Raw genomic sequence first — 25,067 nt, 5'->3', positions numbered from 1 at the left:
GTTGACAAATAGGATTCAAGGTCAATAGAATACTGTGGATAGGTGGGCTAGATAGACTGAAAGTCTTTCCTGCCAGAACATGTTGTTATGTTACTATGACATTCTTCTGTTTGCTTTTAAATGCAGGTGTGAACCAGTTTGTTTTAAAAGAGTTCATCTAAAATAGTGGCCAAGGGAATCTCATACAAGCGCATTAAGCGTTTGTCCACTGATCATCCATGCCTTTTGTTACCTCTAGTCTCAAGTATTTATGTTCTCCAGGCCAGCCTCCCACCTCCGTAAACTTCAGCACATTCAAAACTCTACTGCCCGTATCCTAACTTGCACCAAGTCCCGTTCACCCATCACCCCTGTGCTTGCTGACCTACACTGGCTCCCGTTCCAGCCACGCCTCGAATTTAAAATTCTCATCCTTTTGTTCAAATCCCTCCATGGCCTCGCCCCTCCCTATCTCTGTAACCTCCTCCAGCCCCACAACCCTCCAAGAACTCTGCGCTCCTCCAATTCTGGCCTCTTGTCCATCCCCCACCATTCGTGGCCGTGCCTTTTGCTGCCTAGGCCCTAAGCTCTGGCATTCCCTCCCTAAACCTTTCTACCTCTCCTCCTTTAAGTTGCTCCTTTAAAACCTATCTGTTTGACCAAGCTGTTGGTCACCTGTTGTAATATTTCTATCTGGCTTGGTGTCAGATTTTGTCTGATAACGCTCCTGTGAAGCGTCTTGGGACGTTTTACTATGTTAAAGGCGCTGTATAAATGCAAGTTGTTGCTGAAGTGATTTTTGGGCTTTATTTTCTAACTCGCACTGATCTCAGCTCCCCAGCTGAAAGGGGGCGTAGGCTGGTGATTGCTGTCAAACCTCTGCCACCAGGAGGTACAGAGGAGTTCCAGTTGCTTACCCTCCAAATACTTTTCCTGGAGTTGATCTCTTCTCTCCCCATAAGTTATTTTGTGCTGGGATCTCATGATTAAGGTTCAGGCTTTTTTCAATGCTTTTCTCCTGTAAATTGCTTGACGGCACTTTCACTAAGCAAACAACATCTCCTATGACTGAAACCTGTGTATTTCTTATCTACTGCTCTGAGTTAGCGTACCCCAAGTCTCCAATAGTGAACTTCAATAATTGCAAAATGCTTATTGGAAAATGCAAATATGTGCATCGAATGCACTTGGCAGACATACATTTATCCCCTTGGTTCTCTTTGACGTAAAGTGATTTCTCTAAACATATGAAAATGATGGTCCATCAAGCCACATTCATGATGCCTGGAGTATCCTGACTAGACACTTCCTACCCCTCACCCCCCCCGCCACCATGTCATCTCCTGGGAGAGGCAAAAGACCAGAAAAAGAAACTTAGGGCCAAAAAGGGGAAACAATCTGGAAATTTCCTCTCTGGCCCCCTCAGGTGATCGAAACCAGTCCAGGAGACCACATTGACCATGCTTATGTTAACTGTTAAATCACATCTTTTATAAGATACAATCTCTGCCCCAGCTCCCTTTTGAAGGCGGCAGAGTCAGCATACACCACACAAGCCGGCAATATATTCCAAAGGTTCACTGCTCTGGGAAAAGAACAACCTGTTCCTACTCTTACATAGCTGAAATGCATGACCGCTGGTCCTCCCAATCTGTCAAACTGAAATAGCCTATCAGTAGGTATGCAGTCCAGCCCTTTCATTATTTTATATTCCTCTAACAGGTCGCCTGTAATTTTACACTGCTCTAAAGTAAATAATTGTAAACAATTTTACAACACCAAGTTATAGTCCAGCAATTTGGACTATAACTTGGTGTTGTAAAATTGTTTACAATTGTCAACCCCAGTCCATCACCGGCATCTCCACATCTAAAGTAAATAGACCTGGCTCTTTGAGCCAATCTGACTAACTAAGGTTCTTTAAGCTGGGAATCATTCTTGTGATCTCCTCTGAGCCTTTTCCAAGGCCATTATGTCCATCCACATGTGAAGGGACCAAAACTGGATGCTGTACTCTAGATGCGGTCTAGCCAAGGACCTGTATAAGGATAGAATGGTGTGTTTTGACTTGTATTGAATGGTTCTATTAAGACAACCCAATACCCTGTTTGCTTTGGCGATGGCTTGTCTGCGTTGGTCGTGAACCTTGAGTGATCTGTGCACCTAGAACCTTTTCTTTCTCAATCAATGTCATTATTGTTCCCTGTAAATGTTAAGTATATTCTGTGTTTGTCCTGCCTGCATTCATCACACTGCATTTTCTTGGTTAAATGCCATTTGCCATTGTTAAAGAAATCAAGTTAACAAAATCATAAGTCTTCAACAATTAATAGATAACGATGGGTTGTTAGTGTATTTCCTTTCCTGTGCTTTTCCACTTTTCAGTAATAGCGCAGCAATTTGAATTTACGTATCAGTATGATAAATATACATTCATTAACATTTTAATGATGCTATACCTCCACCCCCATCAAAGGGAATCCTTCATTACCTCAATTGTGATAGTTAATCTTGCCTGGTTAACCATTTTATCAAAGGAACAACCTCCATTTTAAATCTTACCTATATGGATTATATAAATCACAATTCCTTATTTTTGTCACATTCATTATGTGGAGAATTTTTACCAAATACCCACGTTAATACTACAGCAGGGACACCCACCTCTACACGGTGATCCATATTAGATTTCTATCTTCACACAGAGCCCCATTTAACATATAGTTTAACAAGTCAGATAGTACAGAACTCAACGCTACACCCTCTTGCTAATTACTCTTAAGGGGTTTATTTTTTAAAATTCTGCTACTATTTTCCTGCTCAAAGTTGTTCAAATCTGCCAATTACTTAAAAGTTTGGGTCAGTGAAGGAAGTGGACATCTCCACAGTACCAGCTAGTCAGCAACTGTGTTTAAGTTTGGACAAAACTTTTCGTTTCTTCTCCTCTCCTGGGGTAGAATGCAGTGCTCTAGTGCTGTACTGTGCACAGTTCTGGTCTCCATATTATAAAAAGGATATAGAGGCACTGGAGAAGGTGCAAAAAAGATTTACAAGGATGATACCGGAACTGAGAGGTTATACCTTTCAGGAAAGACTGAACAGGCTGGGGCTCTTTTCTCTAGAAAAGAAAAGGCTGAGGAGTGACCTAATAGAGGTCTTTAAAATTATGAAGGGGTTTGATAGAGATGATGTTTCCACTTTTGGGGACACCAAAACTAGGGGCCATAAATATAAGATAGTCACTAATAAATCTAATAGGGAATTCAGGAGAAACTTCTTTACCCAGAGAGTAGTGAGAATGTGGAACTCACTATCACAAGTAGTTGAGGCGATTGGTATGGATGCATTTAAGAGGAAACTAGATAAGTACTTGAGGGAGAAAGGAATAGAAGGATATGTTAGGGTGACATGAAATAACGTGGGAGGAGGCTCATGAGCATAAACACTGGCATAGACCAGTTGGGTTGAATGGCCTGTTTCTTTGCTGTAAATTCTGTGTAGTTCTGATGACAGGTCATCGACCTGAAATGTTAACTGTTTCTCCACAGATGCTGCCTGACCTGCTGAGTGTTTCCAGCATTTTCTGTTTTTATTTCAGATTTTCAGCATCCGTAATATTTTGCTTTTGTCTGACTATGCTCTATCTATTAGTCCAACAGAGAACTGACTGAGCTAATCATAGCTGTGGCAGATTAGTCACCATCTGAAAGAGAAAGATAGGCTAAGTGAAGAAGTTCTGAGATTGTATATTTCTGATGAAAGATCTCCATCAGAAATATTAACTCTTTCAGATGCTGACTAACTTGCTACCTATTTCCAGCATTTTTTATTTTTTATTTAAGTTCCAAGCAGGTCACAGACTCGAGCGCTTGCAATCTGTTTACAATGTTAATAGTTTAATATGCATAATAGAAAGAAAGTGCTGCATTTACATTATGCCTTGTGTTTTTTATTCAACTGCCCAACAGATGGCACAGGAGCTTGGGATTAGTGAAAAATCTCCAGACTATAAGAATCCATTTAAAAACGAGAAAGAAGATGTAAGTAATAACCTTCCATTTCAAAAAAGAACCTTTTAACGGTTGATTTTTTTTTTTGTAGTTCTTGTTTTTCTGGTATGTGCTTGTCGAGATATTTCCAGTCACTCGGTAAAGCACTTGCACTTCCAAGTTTGGAAAGCTACACCATTTCCCTCGTTCCCAGGTTTCTAACACTGCCACCATGTGGTGCATATAAGCAGAGCCCCATGTGTGCTCTATTCTGGTGAAGTTAGCCTCTGCTCTCATTTTAAACTATGTTAGAAAATATAAAATCTTTAAAAAAAAATCTGTCTCTTTTGCCACTATACTAACCTGGTAGCTAATTAATTTTTCAAATGTAGTCTTATAGTTGACATTCCAATGCAGTGGTTGAGGGAGTGTTACATGAAATGTCATTCTTCAAATGAGATCTTAAACCAAGTCTGCCTGTTCCAGCAGCTTAGTTGGACAATGAATAGCACCATATGATCTTTAAAGTAGAGCAAGGAGGTCTGCTGCTATCCTGGCCAACATTCTTCCCTCAACCAATACCACCAAAGAAACAGATTAATTTTTGACGTGTCATTTCTGTTTGTGGGGTCTCACAGCACACGAAGTGGTGAGAATGTGAACTTGCTACCACAAGGAGTGGTTGAGGCGAATATCATAGATGCATTTCAGGAGAAGCTAGATAAACACAAGGGAGAAAAGAATAGAAGTATATGTCATAGGGTTAGATGAAGTAAATAGAGTGGGAGGAGGCTGGTGTGGAGCCTAAACACTGGCATGGACCTATTTCTGTGCTGTGAAGTCTATGTGAAATAGCTGCTGTGGTTGCATACATAATGACAGCTATTGCACTTTAAAGTCATTTGTTGTATGTGAAGTACTCTGAAACTTTTCAGAGATGTGAAATGGCACTATACAAGTGCAAGTCTCTTTCAGTCGTGTAACCAAAATAAAGTGAAAATAAATTTTCTGCCTTTGGGATTGACCCACCAATCTGTGAGATCTAAATTATCTGCGAAGTCATGGGAATGGTTTGGAGAGCTGAAATTAGGTTGAGAAATATTAAAAATATACAAATAAAACTACGGATTCACGAGCAACAGGTGAGGGAGCCAAATTTAGTCGGAGAGATGATTAGAAATATAAATTAAAGGTAAATAAAATATGCAAAGTTAAATAAAATTTGAGGAAAAAGATGCATCAGAAAAAGCCATGGCGCTTTTGAAGTGGAGATGAAGCCTTCGACAAATAGGTCATTAGTCAATAAAGGATTCTGACCTTCTGGAAAATTTTGCCAAGTTGTAAGCATCTAATTGAATGAAATATTCTTGTTTAGTGATCAATCGTTAATTAGAAAAGGACAGTACACTATAGACCAACCAGATCACTGGAAAAAGACACTCACATGCAGAGGTTTATTATTTTCTCCCATTCCTATTGCTTGTTGTTTCTATGGCCACAGCAGACAGGCTTTTTCCTCTCTTTTCTCCCTCATGTTCACACTATTCACCATTGTGTATCCTCCTTTGGCTGGGTGTGTGCTGAGATAGTGTGAACATAATCCACTGCCTCATAATCAATTCGTTCACCTGAGGAAGGAGGTAGCCTCCGAAAGCTTGTGAATTTAAAATAAAATTGCTGGACTATAACTTGGTGTTGTAAAATTGTTTACAATTGTCAACCCCAGTCCATCACCGGCATCTCCACATCATAATCAATCAACATGAAGTCCAGTTTCAATGGGGCGAATCTGATATTTTCCACTCTTTTTCTGTGTTGGGAATGCTTTGCTTCCTTGTCTAGCAGTTCTCAAGTGGGCAGCTAAAGTTCAGCAAGCTGAGTGCAGTGAGTCTAAAGGATGCAGCTAGTTGTGGGACTCTGATCTCCTGAGCTTTTCATACCAAGGTATGATTCCTCTCATTCTGTTAGTAGGCATCGCTGATCTACTGCAATTTTTATTTTACAGTTTATCCACAGTAATGATGCTTTTCATAAAGCCTTCAAAGATGAGGAGAAAAGAAGGAAAAAAGAAGACAAAAGGAAAGAGCTTCGAAAAGGGCCAAGGATCACAAAGACCAGATCCGAGTTATGACCCGCTGAGAAATCTGACAACCTCTGGGACCATTTGTGCTGAAGACTGGAGCTGCTTGAAATCTTTCACCAACACAAATATCTATATACGTCTGAGTAAAGTCCCTTCAGGATGGCAGTCACATTTATAGTTTTGCTCTCACTTAAGCTGCTATCTTTCCTTTAAAAAGGAAGGAAGTCTCATTATCAAGACCACAATTTTTTGGTTTACACAAATAAAATGGATGGAATCACTGAATTTGATCCCTGAAACACTGGTAAAAATCCCAGAATCCCATGTAATAGGATTTGAGTTATTCCATCACCATTAGACAGTGATCCTGATTATAAGGAATAGCAACCTCTTTGTGTATTATAGGTTGGGTTTCTGGTCTCTCAGTAATATGGATGGTCTTAAAGAATGTGATCCTAAAAAATGGTTTAAAATCCTTCAATCCCATGCAATACACACAGAATTGTACTTATTGGCCAGGGTTTCCATTTCTGTGCTCACCAAGCCTGAGATATTTTCTCTCTTTAAGTGAACGAACAGACGAGCTGTTGAGCTCAGCAGCAGAAAACTCCGGCCATTGAGTTAATGTGAACCAATGGCCCTGGTCGTCAATGTTTACTGTCTAAAATTGCAAACAATCAAAAAAAATTAAGATTAAATGCCTTTTTAGGACAGAAAAGAATGTAAACAGGAATTGCTGGTGACCTTGCAGCTCAGCTGCTCCAGGCTAGAGGAGTTACCTGTGAGGAAGCTTCAGTCAATGCATACATTTAAAATAACAAAATCTTTGAAGCAGGTTAGCTAGATTATTTTCCCTGCTATTATATTTATTTTATCTCTTCTACCCACCACTTACTTTCCCTTATCTTCCATACCTATATTTTAATCAGCTGTTGAGGTGCACAAAGCAACTCTTTTTATCACTTTCTTCTTCCTTCCCCCCCCCCCCCCCCTGTTCATGCCTCACTCCGGATACTTAAGCACATAATCTAGGCTGGCACTCCCAGTGCAGTGCTGAGGAAGTGCTGCAGTGTCGGAGATGCTGACTTTTGGATGAGTCGCTAAACTGAGGCCCCGTCTGCCTTTTCAGGTGGACGTAAAAGATCCCATGGCACTATTTGAGGAAGAGCAGGGGAGTCTCCCAGTGTCTTGGCTGATATTTATCCCTCAACCAACAGCACGAAAACAGATTAGCTGGTCATTATCACATTGCTGTTTGTGGGACCTTGCTGTGCGCAAAATTGGCTGCCGCATTTCCTACATTACAACAGTGACTACATGTCAAAAAAATACTTAATTGGATGTGAAGCATTTGAGGATGTCGTGAGGTCTTGAAAAGCGCTAAAAAAATTTAAGTCTTCCTTTTCCTTCCATCCCCACAACAAAATGGAATCCACCCTGCCGTGCAAACCCACTTCTTACTAGTTGATGGTTCTGGACGTTGGAGCTCCATGTATGCAGCCACCTAGTCGCGTTTTGTTTGCTGCCGTTATTTCAGTTCCCTCGCATAGACTGTTTCGGTAACTCCTCCCAGCAAGATCATTGGAATTCACTGTTTGAACAAAAATATTCTACAACTAGCAGACTTAGAGAAAAAGAATGTTGAGGTTAATTATTTTTAACTTGTTGATTTTTAAATGGGGTACTGATGGTGAAACTCCCTCTTTAACATTGTAAACATGTGAACATTGATAATACAGGATATCATACACATTTAATCAGTAAAATTTGAAATATTTGAATCAAAGAAATCTTTTCACCTTTTAAATATTCAGTGTGAAATTTCATGAAAATCAACAGTGACTTTTATTCATAAATGACATTTTGAAGGACAAAGTTCCTTTTTGTAGCTCATGGTTGCTGTGTTCTCACTTGAAGTGAGATCAGGGTCACCAGAATTTTAGTAAAGTATAATGGTGGTGTATGAAATTGTCATCTATCCTTTTGAACTGTGAAAAACATAAGCAGTCCAATTGAAGATTTTGCCCATGCAAACTGGATTACCACCTTGAACTATATAACACCAGGGTGAACTGCAGGGGGATAACAGGTTTTTCACTGATGGTAGGGGTTGGACAATTTGAGGAGATAAGTTAAGGGTATCACACAAGCAACATAGTGGCACAACATTAAAGCATATGGCTAAATGCAAATTTTTCTTACAACATATTGGTACCAGCCTGCTAAATAATACTGCAGCATCACTATTGCTGTAACTGTGAGCCTTCATATCTGCACCAGTGCCGTAGAATATTATCGTAGGAAAAGCTTAATGCGTATGTAATGCCTTTTGTCCGTTATTTAAATGGAGGTGAAGTAAATGGATAATGGCTTTGTTAAAATAGCAAAGAAATTGCAAACAATAGGTGTTTAAACACTAATATTCAAGGAGCCACATTGCAGTCAACAGAATTTGAGAGCAGAGTACCACTCTGAATAAAGAATGCCTGTCAGATACCGTGCAGTAATTACTTGTACACACCATGTCATTTCCCAATTTTCTGGAGAAAATGTCTCTTTGCTTAATTAAAGAAATGGCCCTTGTAGTAAATACAAAGAAATTTACAGGCTGCCCTAGTCTTGCCACAACTGGGGAGGATGTGTAGAGGTGAGGGGAAAAAGATTAAACCAGAAGGATTGGTAACCAGCGTGCACAGATTTAAGGTACTTGGCAAAAGAAACAGAGGTGAGATTAGGAGAAATATTTTTATGCAGCAAGTTATGATCGGGAATGCTCTGCCTGAAAGGATGGTGGAAACAGATTTAATAAGAACTTTCAAAATGGAGTTGGATAAATACTTGAAGGAGATAAATTTGCAGAGCAATGGCGAAAGAGCCATGGAATGGGATGAATTTGATAGGCATTTCAGAGAGCTGGCACAGGCACAATAGGCTGAATGGCCTCCTTCTGTGCTATATGATTCTATGAATTATATATTGCTCTCATGAGATTCAAAGAATGGAATTTTTGGATTGCCACATTTTGGGTGATATAAAATCCAGCTATGTTTTTTATTTTCAGTTTTTGGCACATATTTTCAAGCTGCTTTTTTGTCCTGCTGCTCCTTGCTGAGTCCTGACATCCTGTGCCATTCACTGACTCCCATCTCTCTCTGTGCAAGCTCACATGCCATAATGGTGGGAGAGTTAATACTGAGGAGGACTGTGACAAAATACAGGAAGGCATTAATAAACTTGCAGAATGGGTGTGTAAATTGACAAATGAATTTCAATATAGATAAGTGAGGTGGTACATTTTGGTAGGTAAGGAGGCCACATACTCCTTGGAAAATAAGAGTCTAAATGGGGTAGAGGAGCAAAGGGATCTGAAGGTACAGATACACAAATCACTAAAAGTAACAACGCAGGTTAATAAGGCCATAAAAAATGCAAACAAAGCACTTGGGTTCATTTCTAGAGAGATAGAATTTAAAAGCAGGGAAGTTATATTAAACTTGATTAGGCTACAGTTGGAGTGCTTGAACAGTTCTGGTCTCCATATTATAAAAAGGATATAGAGGCACTGGAGAAGGTGCAAAAAGAATTACTAGGATGATACCAGAACTGAGAGGTGATACCTATCAGGAAATAATGCGCTGGGGCTTTTTTTTCTAGAAAAGAGAAGACTAAGAGGTGACCTGGCAGAGGTCTTTAAGATTATGAAAGGGTTTGATAGAGTAGACACAGAGAAAATGTTTCCATTTGCGGGGGAGACCAGAACTAGGGGCCATAAATATAAGATAGTCACTGATAAATACAACAGGGAATTCAGGAGAAGCTTCTTTACCCAGAGTGGTGAGAATGTGAAACTCACTACCACAAGGAGTAGTTGAGGCAACTAGCATAGATGCCTTTAAGGGAAGCTAGATAAACACGAGGGAGAAAGGAATAGAAGAATATGTTGATGGGGTTAGATGAAGATGGGTGGGAGGAGGCTTGTGTGGAGCATAAACACTGGCCTGGACCTGTTGGGCTATGTAATAGTTGCAGTGGCGGAAGGGCTGAGGTAGGGACAGAAGCGGGCAATGTTGCAGAAGTGGAGCTAAGCATCCTCCTATGAGGATGGGTGTAAGGTTCAGCCTGAGCAAATCACTGGGGAGGAGGATGGCAAGGAGGCGGGAGCCAAAGACAACCGCTTTGCTTTCTCAATATTGAGCTGGGAGGTCAGGAAATGTGTCAGCTTGGAGGCAACTAGGGTGTTGAGAGAAGTGGAGAGGAAGAGCTGGGTATCATCAGCTGACATATGGAAGGTCACCTCATGACAACAGATGATGACGCTGAGGAGCAGCATGAGAGGAGAGGGCCAAGAATACAAAACATGAGTCAGTGGTTTGTACTGGAGGGATGTTCCACCAGGGGTCAGTGTTGGGACCATTGCTCTTAATTTCTATATAAATGCTTTGGAGTTGGGTATAAGAAACAAACGGTGACAATGTGCAAAGAACACAATAATAGGGCGCATTGTTTATTGTGAAGCGGACCAAGCAACTTCAGGAGGACATAGACCGGTTAGTAGATTAGACAGATGTCATAAAATTTAAAGAAGAGAAATGTGAGGTGATGCATTTTGGGAGGAAGAATAATGTAAAATAGTAAAACTTTTAAAGGAGCAAAGACACTTAAGGGTTCAGAACTGGGAGGACAAGTTGATAAAGATGTAAATAAAGTTAAAGAAAACAATTTAGCAAGTGGAAAATGGAGTAGGGGAATAAAATCAAACGGACTAGATTATAAACATGGAAAAGACTGAATGAGAAAAAGAACTTGCATTTATATAGCACCTTTCACAAACTTAGGACATACCAAAGCACTTTACAGCCAATTTGAAGCGAAGGAAAGGGTTACGGGAAAAGAAATACTGTAGTGTTGTAAAAAAACGGTTAAAATGCATGTATTGCAATGCACAGAGTGTGGAAAATAAACTGGGGAAACTGGATGCAATTATTTTACAGGATGGTCTAAAATTAATAGCATTAACAGAAACTGGACAAGAATGAAAAATAAACATATCCAGATATAATATATTTAGGAGGAATAGAAAAGATAAGAAAGGAGGCAGAGTGGCAATGTTGGTTAACAACAACTTGCATTTATGTAGCACCTTTAACATAGTAAAACATCCCATGGCGCTTCACAGGAGAGTAATCAGACAAAATCTGACACCGAGCCAAAGAAGGAGACATTAGGACAGCTGACCAACTCCAAAAGCTTGGTCAAAGAGGTAGGTTTTAAGGAGCATTCTAAAGGAGGACAGAGAGGTGGAGAGGTTTAGGGAAGGAATTCCAGAGTTTAGGGCCTAGACAGCTGAAGGCACAGCCGCCAATGGTGGAGCGATGAAAATCGGGGATGCAGAAGAGGTCAGAATTGAGAGAGCATAGAGATCACGGAGGGTTGTAGGGCTGGAGGAGGTTACAGAGTTAGGGAGGGGTGGGGCGGAGCCACACGGATTTGAATACAAGACTGAGAATTTTAAAATTGAAGCGTTGGTGGACTGGGAGCCAATGTAGGTGAGCACAGGGGTGATGGTGCGAGTTAGGATACAGGCAGCAGAGTTTTGGATGAGCGCAAGTTTATGGGAGGTGAAAGCTAGGAGGCCGGCCAGGAGAGCATTGGAATAGTCGAGTTGAGGTAACAATGGCATGGATGAGGGTTCAGCAGCAGATGGGCTGATGTAGGAGCGGAAACGGGCAATATTACGGTGGTGGAAGTAGGCGGTCTTGGTGATGGAGAAGATATGGGGTCAGAAGCTCAGCTCACGGTCAAATAGAACGTTGAGGTTGTGAACAGTCTGGTTCAACCTGAGACAGTGGCCAGGAAGAGGAATGGTATTAGTGGTTAGGGAACGGAGTTTGTGACGGAGGCCAAAGAAAATGGCTTTGGTCTTCCCAATGTTTAATTGGAGGAAATTCTGGCTCATCCAAGACTGGATATCGGACAAACAGTCTGACAACATAGCAGTGATAGAGGGTTCGCGAGAGGTGGTGGTGAGGTAGAGCTGGGTGTTGTCAGCATACATGTGGAACCTGACGTCATATTTTTGGATGATGTCGTCGAGGGGTAGCATGGAGATGAGAAATAAGAGGGGCCCAAGAATAGATTCTTGGGGGAGTCCAGAGGTGACAGTGCAGGAGCGGGATTACAATTAAAGAGGGAATAGATGCTGCAGAGAGGGTTGATGTAGACAAGGAAGAGTAAACTGCAATGGCCCAGAAATTGCTGGAGCAGCACATCTCACAGCGAGCACCATAAATTGGATTTTTTACTTCACCCTTCAGATCGTATTATTTTTGCACTGCAAATTGTTGGAAGTGCGAATTGATAATATTGGGGCGACATCTGGGATCTTGTGAACGTCAGGGCCAATGGCCTATTAAACAGACCAACCACATGGCTGACAACAGATGCCATCAGCCCAGTTAAGGTGTGGCACTGAGAGGTGAGTGAACTGTAACTTTTGAAATAACCTAAAACTAACTTTAAAAAGTTATTGAAATTTTTAAAAAACTTTTAAAACCTTTTTACAAAGCAATAGAAAGTAATTAACAATGTTTTGCATCTAAACTTCTTCACAGAAAAACAGAGTAAAACATAGCCCTGTAAATTTTTGCCCATCAAGTATTTATCCAATTCCTTTTTGAAAGTTACTATTGAATCTGCTTCCACTGCCCTTTCAGGCAGTGCATTCTAGATCATTACAGTTCGCTGCATAAAAAAATGTTTTCTCATGTCACCTCTGGCTCTTTTGCCAATCACCTTAAATCTCTGTCCTCTGGTTACCGACCCCTCTGCCGCAGGAAACAGTTTCTCCTTATTTACTCTATCAAAACCGTTCATGATTTTGAACACCTCTATCAAATCTCCCCTTAACCTTCTCTGTTCTAAGGAGAAAGACCCCAGCTTCTCCAGTCTCTCCACATAACTGAAGTCCCTCATCCCTGGCACCATTCTAGTAAATCTCTTCTGCACCCTCTCTAAGGCCTTCACATCCTTCCTAAAGTGTGGTGTCCAGAATTAGACACAATACTCCAGCTGCAGCCTAACCAGTGATTTATAAAGATTTAGCATAACTGCCTTGCTTTTGTATTCCATGCCTCTATTAATAAAGCCCAAGATCCCATATGCTTTTTAACAGTCTTCTCAACTTGTCCTACCACCTTCAAAGATTTGTGTACATACACCCCCAGATCTCTCTGTTCCTGCACTCCCTTTAAAATTGTACCATTTAGTTTATATTGCCTCTCTTCATTCTTCCTACCAAAATGTATCACTTCACACTTCTCTGCATCAAATTTCATCTGCCGTGTGTCTGCCCATTTCACCAGTCTGTCTGTCTATGTCCTCCTCAAATCTGTTACTATCCTCTACATCGTTTACTACGTTTCCGAGTTTCGTGTCATCTGTAAACTTTGAAATTATACCCTTTATACCCAAGTCCAGGTCATTATTATATAATTTCTTTTAAATTGTAGATTTTTTAAAAATGGCTGTCTACTTCATGTAGCAGTGAATTTTTTTAAAAGTTGTTAGTGGAGGGTTCAATCCAAAGTCAAGCGAGTCGTAAAACTCACAGCCATGGGAGGCAGCCTTCTAAAAGTGATGTAATTCATACCTTTTTATCTCAACTGCAGAGAGCACATTACAAGTGCATGAAAAGTCCCTAGCAACAGTCAGTAACTTGTAATGTGATGCTCTCCCTTTTTCATATTTTTCTGTCTGTAAAGGGTAAGATTAGGCGGTGACTGAGTGCGAAGGAGGAATGGGGAAGGCCAGCAGCTGGAACAGGAGGCTGCGTGCCTCGGGGTGGGGGGGGGCGGGGACAGGCGAAGTGGCGTTGTCACTCCTGTCCTCACGCTGGAACTTGAGGGTGCTGATGTGGGAGGGACACTTGACCGCGACAAACCTTATCTCACCCCCCTGGGAGAACACCCCCTTCTCCAACTCCTGGCTCCTCTGGCTCTGCGTGACACACATATGCCTCCCCCTCACAGGCATCCACCAAGCTGCTACCATGGGGCCTGTGAGTCGGGAGTCTCGTTCTGAGTCCGACTTGTTGTGGGGGGAAGGTGAGAGACCAGTGGGAGGTGGGGGAGATGCGTCCCGGTCCCTTGTAAGGTGAGGTAGATGTCAGGCCTAGCGTGTGGACATGTGGGAGGAGGACTACAGAGGTACAGAAATGCGAAGGAGGTTGATTGGGGAGCATGGCAGGTATCTGCAATTTCTTAGCTCCATGAACCAGGAGATTAAGCTCCTCAGTCAGACTGTGGGGCAGAATGTGACCAACCTTGGGCAGGATGTGGGCAACATTGGGCAGGTTGTTGCACGGGCAGTTGACATCTACGCAGCGAGTATCACTGTACTGCAGCTGAAGTCCAAGTACGCCTCCCCACCGGGATATAGTCCAGGTCCACGAGGAAGATGCTGTTGACCAGCAGGAAGGCAGTAGGTGCCAGGGCCACTTTCTTCCACCCCCAGCTTTAGTGCCAGACGCACAGGCCTTGCAGTACCCGGCTGCTGAGGATGGCCCTCCAGTGATGCTGCCAGTTGTCGCAACGCAACTTCTCCCCATCCTCCCCTCGGAGCAGCATCAGCAACCCAGCTCCCTGATCCCGAAAGGCACAAGGGTTCAAGCATGTGGAGAGGTAGGGGGGAATAGGGGGCCCCTCTCATGCAAAGTCCACCTCTTGCATCATGAGCTAGCAGCCCAAATGGCAGCTGCAAGATTATTTCATATCTACATCGCAAATCCAACAATTTCTTGACATTCAATGAATGCCAATGAGGAGGTTGACGGTGAGCTACCATTTTCGCGAGGCTAACAGTGGAGTAGTGCAAACCGTCCAGCAACTTGTGGTGATTCGCAACTCACGGCGTATCTCTTCTTCGCACTAAGTTGCTGGGATTTTTTATGCATTAATAATGGCAGGCGCCATGAACTCGCCGTTATTTTTCCAGCAATTTCTGGGCCAATATGATTGGAGCTCAGGATAAAACAAAAGGCTTGTTACATTAGTAGAGGTGTATTACAAACCTCCAAATTGTGGGAAGAAAATCTGCAGTCAGATTAGAGAGAAGAGTAGGAATAACAAAATTATTGTTCTGGGAGATTACCCACTTATCTGTAAATGGAGAAGAGAATGGAATTCCTAAAATCTGTGCAGGACTCCTTTCTCAAGAAGTGCTGCACTGTCGGAGCTTCCTTCTTTCAGATGAGACATTAAACCAAGGCCCCATCTATCCTCGCAGGTGGACATAAAAGGTCCCATGCCACTACTCAAAGAAGCGTAAGGGAATTCTCTCCCGTGTCCTGGCCAATATTTATCCCTCAACCAGCATCACTAAAACAGATTATCTGGTTGTGATCACATTGCTGTTTGTGGGTTCTTGCTGTGCAAAAGTTGGCTGCTGCGTTTCCTATGTTACAAGAACGACTACACTTCAAAAGTACTTCATTGGCTGTAAAATGCTTTGAGATGTCCTGAGGTCGTGAAAGGTGCTAGATTTTTTTTTATTCATTCATGGGATGTGGGCGTTGCTGTCAAGGCCAGCATTTATTGCCCATCCCTAATTGCCCTTCAGAAGGTGGTGGTGAGCCGTCTTCTTGAACCGCTGCAGTCCGTATGGTGAAGGTGCCCCTACAGTGCTGTTAGGTGGGGAGTTCCAGGATTTTGACCCAGCGACGATGAAGGAACGGCAATATATTTCCAAGTCAGGATGGTGTGTGACTTGGAGGGGAACATGCAGGCGGTGGAGTTCCCATGCGTCTGCTGCCCTTGTCCTTCTATGTGGTAGAAGTCACGGGTTTGGGAGGTGCAGTTGAAGAAGCCTTGCTGAGTGCATCTTGTAGATGGTACACACTGTAGCCACGGTGCGCCAGTGGTGGAGGGAGTGAATGTGTTTTTAAGGTGTTGGAAGGGGTGCCAATCAAACGGGCAGCTTTCTCCTGGATGGTGTCCAGCTTCTTGAGTGTTGTTGGAGCTGTACTCATCCAGGCAAGTGGGGAGTATTCCATCACACTCCTGACTTGGGCCTTGTAAATGGTGGAAAGGCCTTGGGGAGTCAGGAGGTGAGTCACTCGCCACAGAATACCCAGCCTCTGACCTGCTCTTGTAGCCACAGTATTTATGTGGCTGGTCCAGTTAAGTTTCTGGTCAATGGTGACCCCCCCCCAGGATGTTGATGGTGGGGAATTCGACGATGGTAATGCCGTTGAACGTCAAGGGGAGGTGGTTAGACTCTCTCCTGTTGGAGATGGTCATTGCCTGGCGCGAATGTTACTTGCCACATATCAGCCCAAGCCTGGATGTTGTCTAGGTCTTGCTGCAAGAGGGCACGGAATGCTGCATTATCTGAGCGGTTGCGAATGGAGCTGAACACTATGCAATCATCAGCAAATATCCCCACTTCTGACCTTATGATGGAGGGAAGGTCATTGATGAATGCTGTATAAATATCTTTCTTTCTTTCTCAAGCTCTGTGAATAATAAATAGTTTTTTCTTACTCTGAGTTATTTTTAATCTATGACAGCACTTATTTTCTTCTCTCACCTCATCCCTGCTAAGTTTCTATTTGCCTTATGCTGTGCGAGGTGTTTGTTGCATTAGGTTTTCACCTGATTTTGCCTTCATTCTCTGCCATACATACTTATTGCTCTTTATTTCCCCTCTCCTTATATCAACTCTATCAACTTTTTTCTTTTATAATTTCCCCAGACCACTTTAGGGTTGCCAACTTTGGTTGGGTATATGCCTGGAGGTTTCACACATGACCTCTTGCCTCCAACTGCCCCGCCCTGTCAAACAGCCTTCCCCCTCCTGCCCCATTTCCAATATTTTTAAAATTGATAAATCAAAGTGTTCAAAGAAAATGAAATAAAATAGTTTTGGCCGAATCTTGCTGGATTGGGGCACCTCACGGCATTTTTATTAGTTAACTTAATCCTGCACCCTTCAGCTCGAAAATTGCTTTACGCCGTAACTTGTTGGAAGCGCGAGCTGATAACGGCGTGGCAAGGGCAACGGGGCATCTGGGGCCTTGGTGAACGGCAGGACCAACAGTCTATCTCCTTAATAAATTTAAGGATTGAGAAAGAAACTGATGAACGACAGGGAAGAAAATAGGGTGAACTAATCAAATTAGGTACAGAAATAGAAATAAAGAGGGAAAGAAAGATTGGATCAAAAGAGAAAAAGGAGTCAGAAATGAAAAGAAAAAAAAAATTAAATTTGACATTTTTAAAATCTCCAACAATAACCTGCAGGTATGAGACTGAGGAGTTTAAATTGTTCCCTTTCTGGGCCAGAGAGGTTGATTGACAGTCATTAACAAGGATCACGAGTGTAAAAGGTACTTACGCTGTTAATTACCAGACTTAACTTTCTGTGGCGAGTTTAGTGGACAATCAATGTGCAAATCCAGCAAGTTCTTAAAAATAACGGGGAGGCTAAGGGTGAGATGCTGTTTGTGCGAGGCAAATGGCGGAGTGGCATAAATCAAGCACGTTCTGGAGATTATGAGGGTTAAAATATGAGGACAGGTTGCATAGACTATTGTATTCCCTCGAGTATAGAAGATTAAGGGGTGACCTAATTGAAGATAATTAAAGGTTTGATAGTTTATCTCTGTCTACCCTATTTCCTCTGGTGAGAGGAAATTAGAGCTAGGATGTTCATGGGTGATGTCAGGAAGCATTCTTCACACAAAGGGTAGTGGCAATCTGAAACTCTCTCCACCAAAAAGCTGTTGAGGCTGGGGGTCAATTGAAAATTTCAAAACTGAGATTGATAGATTTTTGTTAGGCAGGGGTATTAAGGGTTACAGAACCGAGGCAGGTAGATGGAGTTAATATACAGATCAGCCATGATCGAACTGAATGGCAGAACAGGCTCAAGGGGATGAATGGTCTACTCCTGTTCTTATGTTAAATTCACAATTCTTAACATTAACAGTGTATCTCTTAGTCCCCTGAACTTACTGGTCAATTTGTACATTAATAATGGCGTGCATCCTTCACACGCCGCTATTTTTCCAGCAAATTCCGGCCCATAATTTTTTTTTATTGCCCTCATGATTTTTCACAGGAGTATCCAGGAAATTAATCTTCAATTCCTGGAGGATTGGCAACCCTAGACCACTTCATCATTTTCAGATATATTATTTTATTGCCATTCTATTTTAGTTCCCACCTCCTTCCTCCTCTGTTCACATTCATGAGTTTTAGAATCATAGACATTTACAACACAGGAGTCCATTCCACCCATCGTGTCTCTGCCTGCTTAATCTCACTTTCCAACTCTTGGTTCCTAGCCTTGTAGGTTACATATATACATACGAACATACATACGAATTAAGAGCAGTAGTAGTCCATTCGGCCCCTCGATCCTGCTCTGCCATTCGATAAGATCATGGTTGATCTGATTGTGATCTCAACCCTACTTTCCCATCTACCTACTATAACCTTTGACTCCCTCGTTAATCAGGGATCTATCTAACTCAGCCTTAAAAATATTCAGTGACCCTGCCTCCACCGCTCTCTGGGGAAGGGAGTTCCACAGACTCACGACCCTCAGAGAAAAAAATTCTCCTCATCTCCGTCTTAAATGGGAGAGCCCTTATTTTTAAACTGTGGCCCCTAGTTTTGAGTCTCTTCCACAAGGGGAAGCACTTCAAGTTCATATCCAAATACTTTTTAAAGTGCCACCACCACCGTTTCAGGCAGCGAGCTCCAGTTTAATAAGTCAACATGTTTCTTTTCGTTTCCAAATAAACCCCCTCACCACAAACAGCGTAACTCAGGCCGCCTCCTCTCGACGCTGCGCAGGTGCGAGCGGTGAAGAGCGAGCGGCGGCGGGCGCCCCGTTACCATGGCGACTGACTGTTCTGACCGTGACGTCGCATCACCCCACCAGCGGAGCGCCGTCCGATTGGCCGGCCGGCGTCTCGTGTTCTGGACGGCAACAAACGGCCGCCGCTCGCGCCACCCGCTCGAGCAACACGCGGGGGAGAGGGGGCGGGGCGAGACGCGTGACGTCACCGCGATCAAAGATGGCGGCGCTGTCAGTAAGAAAGAGACAACAACAGCGGCAGCGCGGAGTGCAATAACAATGATGTCTGAAAGTAATGCAGGGTAAATAATTAGAAGGGACCCCACGACTCTTATTATTGCCCCCCCCCCGGAAGAGTTTTCATATATGTACTTTTAAGCAATGGAGAGCGAGGATATGTCGTTTGAAAACATGGACCCCTCACTGACTGAGTTCAGTGAGGGACTCAATTTTGGGGATATAGACGGTGAGTTGATGTTTTGCCTATTTTAGTGTTTCTTCCCTCCCCCCCCCCCCCTCTCCCCAGATTGCACTGATACCTATTTAATGCTACCAAACAAAATGTGTTAAACATTCAGAATATAGAATATGTTTGGGGAAAAAATGATATTGTGTGCACAATTATTTCCTTTCGTTGTTATTAAGGGTTAATAGATAAAAGTAACAAACTCAGTGGTGATCACACTGTAATCCTTGCAATGTTTAATGACTGTCAACTTTGCAATTCATACTTACAGTAAAATATGGTAGTGAATGTAATTTTACGGATCAGGTGTTTTGAGTACAAAATACTTAGTAAATTTCTGCTTTCAGACTTTTATGTGATGCTAATGCATTAACTTACAAAATATTGTGAAATTACAGCATTTACTTCATTTTTTAAGATGTAAAACACCTACCATATGCCCACATGTGGTAAAGTGGTTTTAAACCACCTTTATGATGTAAATCGTTGTGAGTCCTGCTCTCTCGACACTAAACGCACTAAATTGTTGAACTTCCCCTTCCTGGCAGCCCTGCTAGCTGATCTTGTAAATGGTTCTCTCTCCTCATATACTGCCCCCCCAACCTTTCAAATCTGCCATTGTCACCCCACTCCTCAAAAAAACAACCTTGACCCCTCTGTCCGTGCAGACTACCACTCCATCGCCAACCTCCCTTACCCCTCCAAAGTCCTTGAACGTGTTGTCATCACCCAAATCCGTGCCCATCGTTCCACAACTCCATATGTGAACCTCTGCAATTGTGTTTCCTCCCCTGCCACAGCACTGAAACAGCCGCGATCAAAGTCACAAATGACTGTGATTGTGATGCACTATCTCTTCTCGACCTATCTGCAGCCTTTGATGTGATTAACCACACCATTCTCCTCCAACACCTCTACTCCGTTGTCCAGCTGAGTGGGACTGCCCTTGCCTGGTTCCGCTCTTACCTATCGAGTCAAGCAATGGCTTCTCTTCCCGCCCCCGCACCGTTACCTCTGGAATCCCCCACGGTTCTATCCTTGGCCTCCTCCTATTTCTCATCTACATGCTGCCGCTCGTTGACATCATCCGAAAACACAACATCAGGTCCCACATGTACGCTGATGACACCCAACCCTACCTCTCCAGCACCTCCCTCCACCTCTCTGCTGCCTATGTGTTGTCAGACTGCTTGTCCGACATCCAGTCCCAGATGAGCTGAAATTTCCTCCAGTTAAATATTGGGAAGACCGATATTTATCCTTCAACCAACATCGCTAAAACAGATTATCTGGTCATTAGCACATTGCTATTTGTGGGAGCTTGCTGTGCACAAATTGGCTGCCGTGTTTCCTACATTACAACAGTGACTATGCTTCAAAAGTACTTAATTAACTGTAAAGTGCTTTGGGACATCCTGAGGCCGTAAAAATCGCTGTATAAATGCGTGTTCTTTTCTTGAATTCTGCAGCAAGATTGAATGAAATATGTGCCCTACTGCTGCCTTAGTACCATGCTGTCCCACTATAACTGTTTAATTGCGAAACATTCTTGAAATAATTCTATTATAACGGGATATTACATTAAAAGGACCTGACATTCTTTGGAGGTACTTATATATAATGTAACTTCTTGACTCCTACCACACAGACTTTGCAGTTTTATGGTGCATATAAAAGAGTCTTGAAGATGCTCCATGGATTAAAGAAATTGCCACCAACCAACGCCATATATATAACACAAAGCTATAATGTGTTAGAAGATGTAACACATCATTGGGTTTGCAGTGTGTGAATTTCTGCTGTTCTTTTGTACTGACATCATTGTGGACCGTGACAGGTGACAGACTGGCTTAGTTGAATTGTTGTTGTACCATGTGATCTGAACAGTGATCTTGGGTTATATTTTGTTGCATGTTATAGGGGAAGAGCATACTCTGTATCTATTGTAAGATTATATATTTTTGTACTCGTCAAGAGGAGGGATCTCTGTTTTCGAGAACACTTGCCCAATTTGGTTTTGGAAGATGTTTGTAAACTGCTTGAGATTCACTCTTGTTTTTTATGATGTCACTTGCATCTTGTAACACAGCCATCAGAATTGAGAACCAGCCCAGGATACTAAAGATGATTGTTTGCATTTGCAACCCCAGCTGAGACTAGCTAACTCAGGACAAAGCACAAGTCAGACCTCGAACCTTTTGATTTGTATGGCTTAATACTAACCAGTATGTGCCTTTACTAACTGGGCATCCAGGAAGCTGGATTGTCTCTTTTTATTTCTGATGCTGATTGTTAACAGACTTGGGGTACTGCCTGTGCTATTTGCAGATGGAGAATCCACTCAGTTCAAATAACAATAATTTGTTAATGTTGATTATCAGCAGCAGTTACTTAAACTTCTTGACAACTAAACTTTAAGACACAACACCCGCCTGTTTGGTTTCTTGTCCCTAATAATTTTTCTGGCTGAGTTTCTGTGTGGTAGTGGGATATGTGTTGCCATCTGGACCAGTTTTGGATCAGGTTCAGTGCTGCATCCTTCTTGGTGACCCTGGAATCTCTTGTAGCGGGGTGGAATGGAACTTGGAGTTTGCCTACCTGTTCTGTGGTTATCAGTGAAGTATTTGGTTCTTATACACAACTTCTCACTTCACAGCTTTTACACATTAGCATGTCCTAATATCTTTTTCTATCCTACCACCAACGTACTCAATTGTGCGCACAGACACAATTAAACCTGCATCAATGCATTCCAGTTTCCCAGGCTGGAGTTTATAAGCGTGAGTGTTTCTTCTAGAATAGTACAGAACATGCCATACTGTCAGCCTTCACTCAGTGGTAGCACTCTTGTATGTGAGTCAGAAGGTTGTGGGTTCAAGCCCATTCCAGAGACTTGAGCACATAATCTAGGCTGGCACTTCAGTGCAGTACTGAGGGAGAGCTGCACTGTCGGAGGTGCAGTCCTTTGGATGAGATGTTAAACCGAGGCCCCGTCTCCCCACTCAGGTGGAGGTAAAAGAACCCATGGCACTATTCGAAGAAGAGCTGGAGAGTTCTCCCCGTGTCCTGGCCAACATTTATTCCTCAACCAACATCACTAAAAAGCAGATTATTCTGGTCATTATTTCATTGCTGTTTGTGGAACCTTGCTGTCCACAAATTGGCTGCTGCGTTTCCCTACATTACAACAGTCACTACATTTAAAAAGTACTTCATTGGCTGTAAAGTACTTTGGGATGCCCTGAGGTTCTGAACAGTGCTAGATAAATGCAAGTTCTTTCTTGAGTTCCTCTTTTATATTTGGTGTGAAATTTTCCCTTGTTAAATTGAAAAAAATATTCCTCTATAAAATTTATTCTAAGTATTGTTTTAAATGAATCCATAATTTTTACAACAAAAAAAAATTACAGAATGAAAGAAAGACTTGAATTTATCTAGCGCCTTTCACGATCTCAGTGTTCCAAAGTGCCTTACAGCCAATGAAGCATTTTCTGAAGCGTAGTCACTGTTGTAAAGTAGGAAATGCAGCAGCCAATTTGCGTACAGCAAGGTCCCACAAAAAGCAATGAGATAAACGACCAGATAATGTGTATTAGGGATGCTGGTCGAGGGATAAATATTAGCCAGGACACTGAGGAGAGCCCTGCTCTTCGAAATCTTTTACATCCACCTGAGAGAGCAGGCAGGGCCTCGGTTTAACATCTCATCCGAAGGACAGTGCAGCACTCCTTCAGTAGTGCACTGGAGTGTAAGCCTAGACTTTCTTTTGTGCTGGAATGATATTTTACGGAATCCAGTTGCAAGATCGCCACAAGTTACGGCATCAAGTTGTAATTACAACATTTAGACATTGTGAAATCTGGTCAATTTTCACAAAGCAGTTTTTCCATTTAACTACTGTATACGAGCTTCAGCTAACTTTACATAATTCAGAATTGGTAGAAACCAAACAACAACAACTTGCATTTACATTGTGCCTTTAACATAGGAAAACATCTCAAGGCCCTTCACAGGACCGTGACCAAAATTGTCACCGAGCCAAGGGATAGTAGGAGGGGTGACTAAAAGCTTGAGCAAAAGTAGGTTTTATGGAGGGTCTTAATGGAGGAGAGAGAGGTTGAGTGACAGAATTCCAGAGCTTAGGGCCATGACGGCTGAAGACCTGGCCGCCAATGGTGAGGCGAAGGGAGTTGGAGGAACGCATTGTTCTTGGAGGGCTTGAAGAGGTTATAGAGACAGGAAGGGGTGAGGCCATGGGAGGATTTGAACATGAGAATGAGAATTTTAAATTTGAGGCGTTGCTGGACCAGGAGTCAATGTAGGTCAGTGAGCACGGGGGTGATGGGTGAACGGGACTTGGTCCGAGTTAGGATATGGGCAGCAAAGTTTTGAATGAACTCAAGATGGAAGAGTGGAAGATGGGAGGCCAGCCAAGAAAGCATTGGAATAGTCAAGTCTGGAGGTAACAGAAGCTGGATGAGGGTTTCAGCAGTAAATGGGCGTTCATGTTTTGGGGTTTAAAGAGAATTTTTGAAAATAAACCGTACTGTATAATCAATGCTGTTCAGAATCTGACACCTGGTTGATTGTAACAGCTTTACAGCTGTTACAGAGTATGTGCAGAGCTGTCCTTTCTCAAAAGTCCACTCTTCTTGTCTTTGGGAAACATGAGGATGCAGTTTACTGATGGAAGATTTTGAGATTGACAGCTTTGTGATCCACACAAGTAGCATCATGAAGGCATTTGATTAATATAATAAAACCTTGGATGATAACTTTTTTTTTTAAAAGGCTATAAGAGTATCTCACCATGTTGAGCAAAAAGAAACACATTCAATACACACAGAAATATTATCGCTATCATTTCAAGGCTAATATTTCTTATGAGGCTTTGCAAAACTGAAAAATAAATGTGAAAGAATCTCATTGTAATAGTCCTTAGAGTAGTGGTATTACAGTGGATGTTTTGCCAGTATCAATCCCCTATCACTACATGAGCTAGCTGCCTTGAAATATAGGTGTAATATAAAACTCTCCTTTAATACGGCTGCGATTATATAATTACTGGTCTTGGTTTCTACCTTTAACATTTTGCACTTGCTATGTTATGACAGTTATTGCTGTACAAATATGGCTTGTAAGGATGGTGTAATAAAATTTGGGAATGCAGTATTTGTACCTGCTTGATACTAGTTACTGTGTTCTTTTATAGAAATGCTGCAGTTCGTCAATGGTCAGGTTGGTGATTTTCCCGACCTGTTTGATGAGCATTTCAGCAGCGGTCTGACAGGATGCGAAAAGCTCGACCAACCTCCAGTCACTATACAACAGCAGCAAGTGCAGCAGCAACAGCAAGTACAGCAACAGCAACAAGTGCAGCAACTACAGCAACAACAACTAGTGCAGCAACAAGTGCAGCCCTCCTCCTCACCAGCATTGCCACAGACTCCATCACCTGCTCCCCAAAGGACCACCCCTGTACTTCAGCCTCGTCCATCAGTACACCCACAGCAGACGTTCATGATAACTTCAAATTTTACCTCAACACCAACACAAACTCGGTTCATCCAGCAGCCAGTACTCGCTTACCAGAACCAGGGTGGATTCTCAGGTACCCTATTTTGAACTTACATAGATCGTATTTTAGAATATTGTGTTAGAGTAGGTGATCTGGTGGTGCAGTTCGAGA

At 42.4% G+C, this 25,067-nt stretch overlaps 2 protein-coding genes across 3 annotated transcripts in view; both read left to right on the top strand.

Moving 5' to 3' along the window:
- LOC137305742 (coiled-coil domain-containing protein 134-like) overlaps positions 1-8,558 on the top strand; it is a 28,288-nt gene extending 19,730 nt beyond the window's left edge. For both annotated transcript variants that reach the window (XM_067974681.1, XM_067974680.1), the window contains exons 6-7: positions 3,948-4,019; positions 5,974-8,558. In XM_067974681.1, the coding sequence (XP_067830782.1) occupies positions 3,948-4,019; positions 5,974-6,099 (198 nt within the window). In that variant the 3' untranslated portion in view covers positions 6,100-8,558. The remainder of the gene's footprint in view (positions 1-3,947; positions 4,020-5,973) is intronic.
- A 10,540-nt stretch (positions 8,559-19,098) lies between these two features.
- The window catches only part of srebf2 (sterol regulatory element binding transcription factor 2), a 67,083-nt gene continuing 61,114 nt past the window's right edge, over positions 19,099-25,067 (top strand). The window contains exons 1-2 of the mRNA XM_067974679.1: positions 19,099-19,378; positions 24,591-24,989. Of these exons, the coding sequence (XP_067830780.1) occupies positions 19,294-19,378; positions 24,591-24,989 (484 nt within the window). The 5' untranslated portion in view covers positions 19,099-19,293. The remainder of the gene's footprint in view (positions 19,379-24,590; positions 24,990-25,067) is intronic.

Source organism: Heptranchias perlo, chromosome 40 (assembly GCF_035084215.1).
Source record: "Heptranchias perlo isolate sHepPer1 chromosome 40, sHepPer1.hap1, whole genome shotgun sequence".
Lineage (NCBI taxonomy): Eukaryota > Metazoa > Chordata > Chondrichthyes > Hexanchiformes > Hexanchidae > Heptranchias > Heptranchias perlo.
This window is presented reverse-complemented; position numbering and strand designations above follow the sequence as displayed.